Source organism: Pezoporus wallicus, unplaced genomic scaffold (genome assembly GCF_028554395.1).
Source record: "Pezoporus wallicus isolate ANWC-B61680 ecotype Strahan unplaced genomic scaffold, APGP_CSIRO_Pwel_v1 contig_5601, whole genome shotgun sequence".
Classification (NCBI taxonomy): domain Eukaryota; kingdom Metazoa; phylum Chordata; class Aves; order Psittaciformes; family Psittacidae; genus Pezoporus; species Pezoporus wallicus.
In genome coordinates this window covers 533,674-546,689 of record NW_026642944.1, presented here as the reverse complement: position 1 = coordinate 546,689, position 13,016 = coordinate 533,674, and the positions used below count along the sequence as shown (strand labels likewise).

Genomic DNA, 13,016 nt, shown 5'->3' with positions numbered 1-13,016 from the left:
TGTCATTGCTCTTTCTGCTGGTGAGACTGGGCTGACCCCCTTCAGACCATTTTTAAAAAACAGACTTAAAATTGAAATAAATTTACACTTGGTAGCAACTGCTCCTGTTGCACTCCAGCCAGCACTCATTGAGGTTTTGCCTTCATCTGAGAATGTTGAGTTCTGTTGCCCTAAATAAATATTTCTGACTCTTATATTGTCCTATCCATCTTAAGAGTACATCTGCCTAGAGCATAACATGCTTTTTGTATTTCCCTAGGTTGAGTAAAGCCCTCCATGCCTTGTTTGAATTAAGACTTGAACTGATGGAAGGCAGCTTTCATCCAAAGAAAGTGAACTTCCTATTTTTAAATTATTCAATTATTTTGTAACTATAATTAAAACAAGCCCATAAATGGGGATCTTTTCTCCTGGGTAACGACGTTTATTATGTGACATGAGGCTTCGAATTGCCAACTTTTGAGTAATCTATAAAATGTGTATAAGACAAGAGCCAGGGAGTCTATGCTTCTTACAAAAGACTGTGGTTTACGAGACTCTTATTATGCTCTGCATGAAAATACATAGGTTCCCTTTGGTGCCTGATTCTGAAACAGAAATTAAAACTGTGCTTGAGTTAGGAGAATTTGGTATGACTCGAATTTCTTGTAATTCACTGCTGTGATGTTACTCTTAAAACATCTGCTTTAGGGGAAATACTCAGTAAGCTATGTATTGAAAGAATATGCAGAAAACCAGATGATTTTCTTGAAATACGCACATACACACACATGCATGTAGTTGCTGAATCTGCCTCATAAACCTGGGATGACCAAACAGGTTTTTGAACAATCCTGTACAGGTAATGTGTTTAGAAAGTGAGAGTCTTGGGATTTAATTAACTTCACAATGCGTTTTTCTCTCATTCAAGTGGCATCGGGGCTTTCCCTTGTTTCTATTCTTTTCTTGGCTTCTGCCAGGTGATGGGGGACTGTTAAGTGATCTTGAAATAAAACTTGAAATTCTGATTTTTGGACTTTTCTGCAAACCAGGAATGACCTTTGAAGAAGTCACAAACAAACATATATAATTCCCATGTACACCACAAATAGAAACCATTTTATTTGTGTAACTCCTAAGTCTGTCTGAATGGTCTTCATATTTTTGATGAAGGTTTCAGAGCAAAGTTTAGGTTTCTGAGCAAAGTTTAAACCTGGAGGTAATATCCCAATGTTTTTATTGGTAACATAGACAAATACAATACGAAGACCTTGAGAGACACCAAAATGCAGTGGGGGGACTTCTGGCACAAAGATTATTATATTTTATGTGCTGGGGGGTTCTTGATACATCTTTACCAGAAAGAACATGGCTTTGTCAAACTTCACTCTTGATTTGGCTTATAACAAATTGCATGACATGGATGTTACAGCTTAGGAGCATATAAGAGAAGAACTGGATGTGTCTGGCAATAATATAGCTTAAATTAGTTTATTTTTAATGAGGTCTTCAAGTGGCTTGAGAGCATGGTCAAAATAAAGTAATTGTTAAATTTTAAGGGTATTTCTTCCCTCTAGATATAACAGTGGCATTTACCATACCATCTCTGTCAGTTCTGTGGCCCCTTGAGAACACCTCTGGATTATCTTGACATAGTGCTGATATGTTTCTCCTTGAAAAATGCAGATTGGTGAGGACCAGAAGAGCATTTGGGGCATTCCCAGCTGTCCCTTGAGAGAGAATTCCTTAAAAAAAGAAAAAAGAAACAAAATGATATGGTTGTATTGCAGGGATGGGGGACCATATTCCTGGTGATGCAGAAGACATCAGTGAAGAGAGTTTTCTTTTAAAATTACAGAGGCTTTAAGAAAAGTCTGTTATTCTGACAGTGATGTACTTTGGAAGAGATTTTGAAGGCAAAGTCATGAGCCCTTCCAGGTCAGACTTTTAAAAGAAGTATCCTGGACAAAATGGGAGTTTCACAAAACTGTTCTGTAGGAAAGGGTAGCTCAGCTATGTTTTTAGATTAAAATAGCCCAGCTCCTGCTGCTGGTCACTGACAGAAGGCACCTCTCTACATGGGAGCTGTGTTCTCTGGGAGGGTGCTCAAGTCTTCAGAGCTTTCAAGTGACAGGGAAACAATGCACCAGGGATTGGCTGGGCTTTAGGATAAGCTTTCTTGTAGTTTTCTTTGTGAGAGAAAAACTGGTGGTGTCTGATGTGTGGGTGGAACTGAGTGTGTTCCCCAGATTCTGCTGAAAAGTCAAACTTCTTGCTGGAAAACATGCAACCCATTAATCTTCAAAGAACAGATTAAATGTAATATTCTAGATAATTTTTACTTTAAGGTTAGCATTTACAGCAACAAGTATCTTTTGTCTCTTTTTCCCCCCTCTCCCATTTTTGTCCTCCAGACATTATTACTTAACAGTGGATTGAACCAGTGATCCTGGGTGGTCAGATCTGGTTCTGCAGTGTCTTGGGCATCTCATGGCTTTGCGTAGCAACAGTATGAAAAATGAGCAGAGGTGAGAGGAAAACAGATGGGCTGTCCTGTCCCCTTAATACCATATCCAAAGCAAGGGACATTTCGATTCACCACATGCAAGACCTTTTGTGAATGTGATATTTCATCTAAGAGACCTGTTTTAGAGCAACACCTGCCATGTCTATTCTATTCTGGCCTCAGATAGTCCTGAAGGATACCTGTGAACAGTTGAGTCTTACATGCCTGTGATTCTTGAGGTTATGTCTGAAATGTCTTCCTGAAAAAATATGCATCAAGAAGTGGCTGGTACAGTGAAAAGGTTTACCTGCCAGATAACAAAGGAGTTACTACACATGGGAGCAACACCAAGGAAGAAAAGTAGATGGAACAAAAAGTGGCATTTCTGGAGCAGCAGCTCTGGAATTTGAATTTTTTTTGTTTGTTTGGTTTTAATTTTAGAACTGACCAGCTTGTTGGAAGATGACATTTATTCCTGCTTGAAGCTGCTGTTCTGAAAAACAAACAGTAGAAGAATGTGGAAGAATTCAAGCACCCGCTGCCTTTTAGCACTAGCTATATTATGTTTAAGAAGCTTAATATATAGTAAGGAGATAGGTGAGTTTATTGCAATGTATTCACTAATTACTTTTTTTTGTAGCTTCTGTACCTACACCATTTAATTACATTGCTTTCCTACTATATGTATGTTCAAAAATGGTGACTTCTATAGTCTCACACTGTCCAAGGGATAGAGGTACTACCAAACCTGATCTCTTGCTTTCAAGTACCCAGTGGCATCTTGTATACAAGTACAAAATTGGGTGTTACATTCTCCATGATGCAACAGTGATAGTCTGCTTATGCAGGTGTAAATGTCAGTATTGATACCTCCTTGCTGTATATGTTGGCTGTCTGCAACTACTTCACACATTATCTTTGATTGTCCTTCTGTCATTAATTGTCCTCAACGTGGGACAATGCAGGAGAGTAAAAAACTCATTAATTTTATCATCAAAGCCTGTGGTTTTGCCATTGGCCCAAAGCCTGCTTGTTAGTCTAGGTTAGAAACGGGTATTGTGGCAAGAGACAGATGCCTGTGTTGTTGCACACAAGTTATAAACCCAGATTTTAGGTGCTTCTAGAAATCTGGCAGTCTGTGGCTTCTGTAATCAGGCACACAAATCATTCAAAAGTTTTAAAATACTGGCCAGACATGCATGCAATAAAAATGCAAAGAGAATGTCTATAGATGTGAACAGTTGTTTTACAGATGGTCATTCCTGACATGCACTTTATGTCTGTCTTTCTTATGATTTCAGGTTCTTTGGAGCAACCCCAGAATTTGAAATGTGTAACACACAATTTGCGTAAAATGATCTGTACTTGGGATGTCTTGTCCGAAGGAAGACATGGACAAACTGACTTTTGCTACACTACTGAGTAGGTCCCTTATATACCTGTTTGAAAACTACCAAATTGTGATGAAAGTATAGCTATCCCTCAGTCACTGCCCATGGAATTTGTGATGCTGTTGTTTCCCAACATCCCCCCTTCAGTTTTCCTTGGGTGGTACTCCCTCCAGGCACTGTTAACTCAGGCAGTGGTGGGGTTTCTGGCAAAGTCTTGTTTCATGATAACAATTCTGCTGCCAAAATCTGCTTGTTCTTTTCAAATGACTGGAAGATGCTCTCTTTTACTCAGACTCCTCTGTGTGCCTGCCTAAGCCTTGCTCAGAGTTTTCATGAGGGACATCTTCACACCAGGTTCAATCCAAAAGGAAATGATAGCTGGAAGAAGTGGGTCCTGATGTTATGGGCCAAAGCGGTAGAATATATGACATAAGTGTTGAGATTCACATGTGGAAAAACATGAAAAATCTCTTGGTGGCTGTCTTACAACCTTTATAAATACTAAGCTGTCTGGAGAGCATAGTATTAGAGGAAACTTAATAATTATTCCACAGTTAGAATAGCTTTCCAAAATGAATACGAGTTGAAAATTTTGAGAAACATTGAAAAACTTAGATCTTCAGTATGTTTTCACTAATGAGAACTACATGTTCAATTCCCCATGCTGTGGATCTGCCAAATACTTATCATGTGCTAAGGATGAGATCAAATAATTTTTGCATCTTGATCCTGCCCCCAGTCCAGATTTGTACCGTCTTTTTTTCCTGTAAGTTCTGCAAGCAGCCCAGACTTGTCCTTGGGGTCCCAGGGCTTGGCTGCACTTCTTCCACCTACGTGTTTGATTTTCTGTGTCTAGTTATTCCTCCTGTATTGCCAGCTATCATTTCTATTAAAAAGAAAAAAAAAAAAAAGGCAAGGCATATATTTGACATTCTGGCCAGAGTTTAGGAGTGTAGAGTTCATGAGGTATTGACCTCTAAACAAGAAACCTAAACTTCTAAACAGCATGGAGCTGCTGCTGTTTCTCCTTAGCAAAGCAGAATAGACTTTAGTCCTTGAAGCAAAGAAGCTGAGGGCTGAGCTTAGTGCAGACCTCCCTGAGGGAAAAAGATTTTGTTTTTCAGTTGCCCAAACATCCTCTAATAATATCTCAGTACAGAAGAGGAATAGCCTTCCTGAGCACTCAAGTCTCAGCTGGCCTTTGCTAGCCCAGAGCCTTGCGTGAATCTTAAAAGTTCAACCCAAGCGCTTGACTCCAGCTGAAGGGAGCTCCAGCGTCCTGTTCCAGTTCATAAGTGAGTAACAGTCCCTCAGCAGGAAGTCTGGCATTGTTCTCTTTGCTTTCCTTCCTCCCATCATTCCCCCAAGAGGAAGGTCTGGATTTTTCCAAACTTTCTGCCTTTCTAGTTGCATATCAGTGATAATGAGCAAAGGGACTTGACCCATCCATTATTGTTTCCTCTATATATCTACAACCTTCAGAGAAAGGCCAGATCACATTGTGCTGAGCACTGTACAAACATTGACAGCAGACTGTATTTCCATCTGGGATCTTAGCAATTCTCTACCCTGCCCTCTGCTCTTTCCCCACAAACGGAGCACCAGAAGGGAGGTGTTCTAATACGGGGACACAGATGGGTAAACCTGCTCTTTGCACCCATATGCCATCAGTTAGAGAATAAATGGAGGGAGGAGAAATCAGAAAACAAAAGGGGATGGGGAGGTACTGATGAATTTTGCAGGTTTTGATTTTGCTTGTTTTGAAATACTGATTCACGCTGACTGTAGGTTTCAGAAATGTGTCTTTTGCTATAGAAGTCCACTTTTCACTTTGGAGATTCTCTCAACAGCTGGGTTGCTGCATTATACAAAGAGTGCACAGGCTATCACTAAGATAAAAGTGACTTGAAAGGTGAGGGAATGCCTGTTAATATACTAAGCAAATCCCATGCAAGTCTTATTCATTCATGAATTTGATATGAGGCTCTCTGTTATATTACAGAGAATTTGTGTTTTATTAATGTCCTAGGGAATAGGATTTAACTTTCCTTAGTTTCCTGTCATCTTACATGCCTGGTTAATCCTCTCTGTCTTTTCAGTGACCTCCCTCCTTCTGTGTGTTTTGAAACTAAGGAGAAAAGGGTTGAGATTCCAGTCCCAGATAGCTCCAGCACTGTGACAATAACTACAAACAGCAATTCTGGAATTCCTTTTGCTACCAAAGAATTTGAAATTCACAAGAAAGATATCTGTAAGCATCAGGTTTTATGTGTATATGTAATGCCATTATACTGTGATTAACAATGCTCCAGAAGTGTGTATGCTTGCAGCTTTCTTTGGCAATGTTCATGTATGTAAAATGTTGATGTGCTGGGTCCATATGAATCTACCATACATACAGGTATGAGGGGAAAGAAAGCCTCTCATATCAGAGGACAACAAAGAAAACAGCCTAATCACACTTCAATTTTTATTTTTATTTTTCCCTAGTTGCAGATGAGAAAGGGTTTGTGAACAAGTTTCTAATCTACATACTGATGTACCTGAATGGGGCATAAAGTGCATTTGATCAGACTTGGCTTGGGAAAGGCAGAATAAACTTCCTAATGCCTGTTCACCCATCTTAAATACTGAATAGCTACAGAATGAAATTTATTCCTGCAATTTCACAGCATTTTAAGGGAAGTTGTATGTCTCTCCTGACAGGATCAGATTTTCTTAATATATGCCCGACTTACCCACTCTGTACAAATGTATATAAAACTGAGTGAATACATTTATTCTTGAGATGTAGGCTGCACCATATTGGAGTCATAGATAAATTAGACTTTTGCCAAATTCCTTCCTTCCAAAGGATGAAGATGTAAACTGAAGATGGCATTGACACCATCTGCCGTGCTTGCTCATAATTTAGTCTTTGATATTGGTTTGCCTCCTTGTTCCTTTATGCAGTCAAATTCTAAAGCCAGTAGACTTCTAAGTGTCATTAGTACTTCTTATCCGTGGGTTCAGTTTGCTTTTCAGTTAAGACCAACTCAAGAACTTTAACCAAACGTTACTCAAAAATATGTGGGCAGCACACTGGGTTTTCCAGCGTCTTGCTTACTTCAGGGAGGATAAATCTTTCAGTTCATCACAGGTTATCCCAAGCAGTGTGTTGACTGTGATGAACACTTTGCAGGCTTTCAAAGGCTTGGCCAGGCATGAAGTTGGATAAATCATGCATTTAAAAACCAGGAATTATCCTGCACCAGGCCCAATGAACTGCCATAACTTGTGTACTACCATAATCCTCACCTGTTTCTCAGCCTCTTGCTTCATCACCACCCATTCAAAGAAGAGAAGCTTCTGTTTAATCTCCCTGTCTTGTCCCCATCACCATGTCATGCCTTTAACTTTTCTTCTAGCTTAAAATTGCATTCACCATGATCCTTTTCAGAGGCTCATATGAGCTTCTTCCACCCTATGCTTTTGCTCTCTTTTCTTCCTACTCTTGCTTTTGTTCCAAGTCGCCTCTTCCCTGCTGGTGTGCAAAACTCATTTCCTCCTTTGGGGTATTTTCCATCATCCTCCCTAGATGTGTTCTCATGTGCACTTCAAAGACTTGTCGCCATGTTTCCTCTATCTCTGTGGCACTGAATGAAGGTTGTCTTCCTTACTATGCATTATGAAGAGTCATATTCATGATCTTACGCATCTGCATGCTGAGATGTTAAAATGCTACCTGGTGACTCATCAGCACCTGTGCTTTCCTGGGAACTTTCATGCTCAAGTAATGACAGAGCCCATCTTGCTCTAATTACAGAGGTTGAGTTGCATGTTTGTTTGGCTACTAGCCAGTTCAGAGCAGAGAGATGTGGCTGCTAAACACCTGTAGGGTTGTGTTGCTGACTAATGACTTTAATATTGCTTTTTTTTCTCCTCTCTTTTTCAAGTGTTTGTTCCTCTTACTCCACGCATCCTTAGTTTGACACCTGACTTTTCAACTTCCACATTAAATCTGAAGTGGAGCGATAATGGATTAATCTTCCCATATGGACTGGATGCCTTTTGGCAAATTCAGGTACTCCGTAAAGAAGCAACAGAAAAAGTCACACAAGTAAGTCCTTTTCTTTCTCTGTTAAAAATGTATATATATCTTTTGCCCTTGGTAATACTGTAGGAGATCGTTTGAAGAAAGCTGAGAATAATGAAGATTGCAGAACCTGAGTGTAGACATGTTTCTGTTAGGCAACCTTATGAAGTTTCAAAGTTAGGAGAACACTGGCTACTATCCTGTCAGTACTTATTCATAGTCACAGCATGTTTGTTTTTAATCTAGTTGCAACCACAGCTACTCCGGGATAATTTGTAGCTCTGTTTTATAACTTTTGGGAATGGAGAAGAGATAAAATGTACACCCTGGGACTAATATCAGAAGAGTTTCATTTTGGAATAGTTGGAACATTTCCCTGCCTGGGAGAGGCCCAGGATACTGGGATGCAATATATACCTTTTAAAATGCGTGACAAGCTTCCCGCTCTCTCTCAAATGTGCGCTCTCAAATGTGCGCCCTCTGGTATTTCTGGCTGGCAGTCTACCTGGCTGGTGGGCTGTTTAGTATCTTAGGCTTCTGTCCAAGGAAATTCACAACACAATTCAAAGTTAGGTGGGTCACTCAAATCACCTATCAGGATTTTATGATTTACTTCACTTAATTTGCAATTCTGTTGACACGTGGGAGATTGTATGTCATTACTAACACGTGTTCATAAACTCTCTCTTGGTTGGGTTTTTTTGGGGGGGGGTTGTAAAACTTTGTAGGTAACTTACTACTCAAAACTGACTCATGAAGACATCATTCTTTCTTGGAACTGGACATCAGATATGCCTCTGGAGTGTACATCGCACTATGTGAAGATTCGCTGTTACATTAATGTAACACAGTTTGCTGGCCCCAAGGACTGGAGTGAATGGAGCCCAGTAGGAGAGGTCCCTGGTATGTTTGTTCCCTTGCCACCACATGGCTTTGGTTGTTTTATGAAAAGTAAGCCAAAATCAGAGGAAGCGCATTAGGCACTGATTGACTGCTGCTTTTGGGAGGTGCTTTGATTAGAGAAATAATGCAATCATTAGTTAGTGAAACCTAGTAAACATTGATTTGCATGCTTCGGCGTGCTTCTCAGTCACATGTTAGCTGATCAGCACCATGGTTCTGTTTTTTGTTTCTCTAATAGGAAAAGATACAGAGCCCAACGGGAGTGGGGTCTTTCCTCAGGACGTTGTGGTGGCAGTAGGTTCAGATTTGACAATTTGTTGTGTCCATGAAGAAGGACAGCAGATAAAACAGATGACTTATGGACCAGAAATATATCCAATGATACCTCTGAGTAGCCGGAGCAGTGCAATCAGAGTGATGAATGCCGGTGCTTCAGATGCCAGTGGAACAAATGCAGTGTGCACACTGTCCGAAGATGTGACAGATGGAGCTGTCTTATTTGTAGGATGTATGTATCATTATATTTACTATCCTTAGGGGAAAAAATCAATTTTGAAACTCTTAGAGTTCTGCTAGAAACCAAATACTACTGTGGCTTTTTTCCCCTGACTTTTTGTTTCTGAAGTTTTAGTTGGGATTATACTGGTTTGACTTCTCTATGGAAGCCCTCCATTCTTAGAACCTGGCCCAGTGCTTCTCTCATATCTTTCTAAGGTGCTTCTTAATGATCTGGAATAATTAGTTGTTTATTGCCATATGACGATTCATCTGAAGTCTCCATCAGTTTAGGTTTTACATCTGTTCTATTTTGGTCCATTGCAAGGCAAGAGTAAGAGCAAGAATTGTAAGTGAAAACATTAATCTTCCAACCATTCAAATTTAAACGGTAAACAGTTACACTTGCAACAACAACAGATGCTTATCCAGAGCAGTAGCTCGCTGGGAGCTAGTCACAGCAAAGGAACCCAGCTGACAGTTCCTCTTTCCTGGAAAACCTTCTAAACATTCTCTTAGTATTTTCTTTAAATATACTGAATCACTGTGTATCTTCTCTGTGTAGCCATGCCAGCCTCAGAAATCTCTTCCACATACAGACACTTCTTAAAGCAAACAAGTGAAAGTAGCTGGTCTTCTTTCCCAAAATTGTTCACTTTAGAGATTTCTGGGTTTTCTCCACAGGGGTTTTAGAATCCTGTTCTGCATTACAAATGCCTGCCTGTGAAGTTAGCGTCCTTGTGGCTGATGGGAAGGAGAGACTGCACTAGTTTTGAAAGTCTGTTCCCAGTTTCAGCCTGTGTCTCCTGTCACTGACTTCATGTATTAAGTGTGTGCAGCAAATGCAAGACAATCTAACTTCATATGACTTCCCAGTGAGATTCCTTCTTTACATTATTTGTGCAATATTTTCTTTTGTGTGAGAATCTTCCTGGTAAATAAGTCAGTGGTTTATGATCAGAGTCTGTGATAATTCCCCAGGTTTCTCCCATACAGTGATTTTGAAGAGCTGGGATATGGTCAAGTCTGTTTCCTGCCAGTGTTTCTTGTAGTACCTGCTGAGTGGGAAGGGAGAGAACTTGCCATGATGTTCTTGCTTTTGAGAGACATTTTGGGAAGAAAAGATAAAGGAAGTAAATGTGTATGTACATCACCTTAGTTAAGTCTAGGTCTGGCAAAATAAGTGCTCTTCTTGGCCCTCTACTCACATTCTGAACTAAGCCTGCCACAGTGGCCTTTTGTGTTAGGGCAGGTACATGGATGTTATTGCGGTATCTTTCGGAGAAAAGTGCATGAGACTTGAAATAAGTGTTCTGATTAGTCTTACATTAGTATGGTTATCTTCTCTGCTGGGATCATTGCCTATCTTCTCCAGGTAGGCACTCAACACCACTCTAGCATGGGAGCAAAGACCAAGCTTTAAAAGAAAAAGATGGGCACTTCCAAAGCAACAGTGAAGGGGATGATCCATTTGGGGCTTGCTTTAAGTTTCAAATTCAGTCTGGAATTTATGCTAAAGGGAACACCTCCCTGACATGACTTGCTTAGAGAATTCAGAGCAGCAGTGGGGTTGGCATGTAAGAAAATGTGACCCACGTGCAACAGCATTCCTACATTGCTCAGTGGCTACTCTGATGCTCAGAATTTTGGAACAGTCGTGGCAGAGTTTCAGTGAAACACTTCCAGGTCAGAGCCTGAACCTTGCGAACTTATTTGCGTCTGATTTACCAGATTACCCACCCACTTAGAAGCTTAGAGTGAAGTGTTAGTCAGATGGGGCTGATAATAATTACCCATCTGTTTTACTGGGATTTTTTTTTAAAGCATATTATTTTTATGGTTGAAGCATAACTATTACCATGTATTTCTGAGGTACTCAATCTAGACCCAGCAAACATGAACGGTGATGCTTTCAGGAAGCTAGCGGCCCAACTGCCCCACTAGGATGGTAAAACATTGGCTCACTGTTTTGGTTTCTTTTTTGTGCTACAGATGCCCCTGACATTCCCGAAAACCTCAGCTGTGAAACATCCAACTTCCTGATAATAAAATGCACCTGGAAACCAGGTAGACCCAGTGGACTGTATGGAAAACGACGTACTAAGTACAGTTTATTTGAAAGGTAAAATATTTCAGCACTAAAAGAAGTAAAAAGGTAGAACTGGAATATATCTGTCGCTGCCTATGACTTACTGCACCATGCCTGTTTAAATAAGATATTCCCCATTGTTTAGAGCCTAAAATACTTTCAAGATTTTGTGCAAACTGAACTAAACTGAACTTGGAGAACCCTTGTCCAGCTCTGCAAACTTTCAACGGGTATTAAGGATGACTTTTCCCAAAGAGTTATGCTATTATGAACTCCTGAGAAAGTGAAGAGCTTAGTGTGTCAGGCTGCTGCCCACATGTAGATGAGACCAATATGAAAGTACAGGGAGATAATAGGAGTTATTCATTGATTTTTAAATATTTTTTGTATGCAGCCTGTATCAGATCGTCTGTCAGACATTTACTGAGTTTCTGCTATGCAAATGACAGAAACTCACTGAAGAACAACTGTAAGACAAGCCATGGGGCATTTCTCAAAAGCTGCTAGAGAAAATAGCAATGAGCCTGCATCTGTTCTCCTCCCAGCATTAAGAAATGGATGGTGTAGAGCAGGCAAAGTGCATGTTACCTGGAAAACATTGAAAGGGATGAATTACACTGGCATATCCATAGAAAGAAGTGAAGACTGATGTCCCACTAGTATGCCTTATTAGGCCATGTGAAGCCTTAAATGTGAAGAATTGTTGTTTTGCAATAGCACTTGCAAACAGGATTCCTTGGTGGTTAGGATTAGAAGTTAGTGAGGAGTTAACAAAATTCCCGTGGCAAGGAGGTTCCCCTGTCATGCCAAAGGAGCAGTCAGGGAAAGGAGCCAGGAGGTGCCTGAGTCACACAAACTGATGGGAAATGGAGTTTCATAGTGGTTTTGAAGCAAGTTAGAGGCAATGAGGATTGAGTTATGGTCACAGATGTAGTTCAGAATGCTAAAGAAGTCATTGGGCAGGATGCAAAGAGGTGGACAAAACAGAGCAGGTATTCAAAGGAAAGGAGCTCCAGTCACTGGCTGCGCATATTCAGCTCATAAATGAGGATGTAGTTCAGACTTGTTTCACTCAGCCCAAAGCTGTGAGGAGATTAATATGATGTCTTTCAGGGTAAATATTCTTATCCTTGTTCTTAGCCCACACTGAGCTAGTGAAATTCTGTTTCAATAAAATAGATTATAGTGTAGAGAGAGCTCAGAGCTCAGCAAAAGCGCCCGAAGGAAGGAATTAAGCTTCTGCTACTTAATGAGAGGTTTATACAGATATTAATTAAAGCAACTTCTATATATGTACATACATACAGAAACACACTTTAGATTTTACCCCTGAAGATGTAACTCTGGTCTTGGCTGTTACCAGAATGACTCTCCTGCTTTTGATTTTAAAAAAGACTGGGACTCATGGATGCATCGTGGTTTAGATTTGGCAGGGTTGATAGAAGGACTTTAATGTGTGTCGCATCTCCCTAGTTCAGAAGGCAATTAAGAACATTCTTTAAATGCAGATGTATGCTGATCTGAACAAAGATACTTTTAATCAGAATCTTAGTTGTGACTTGTGAGGCGGTTTTACAG

The 13,016-nt window shown here is 40.2% G+C and overlaps 1 protein-coding gene across 5 annotated transcripts in view; it reads left to right on the top strand.

The window, feature by feature from the left end:
* LIFR (LIF receptor subunit alpha) overlaps positions 1–13,016 on the top strand; it is an 84,463-nt gene that overhangs the window by 54,752 nt on the left and 16,695 nt on the right. For all 5 annotated transcript variants that reach the window (XM_057433249.1, XM_057433251.1, XM_057433246.1 and 2 more), the window contains 7 exons: positions 2,927–3,082; positions 3,787–3,907; positions 5,976–6,127; positions 7,812–7,975; positions 8,680–8,854; positions 9,093–9,362; positions 11,342–11,471. In XM_057433249.1, the coding sequence (XP_057289232.1) occupies positions 3,001–3,082; positions 3,787–3,907; positions 5,976–6,127; positions 7,812–7,975; positions 8,680–8,854; positions 9,093–9,362; positions 11,342–11,471 (1,094 nt within the window). In that variant the 5' untranslated portion in view covers positions 2,927–3,000. The remainder of the gene's footprint in view (positions 1–2,926; positions 3,083–3,786; positions 3,908–5,975; positions 6,128–7,811; positions 7,976–8,679; positions 8,855–9,092; positions 9,363–11,341; positions 11,472–13,016) is intronic.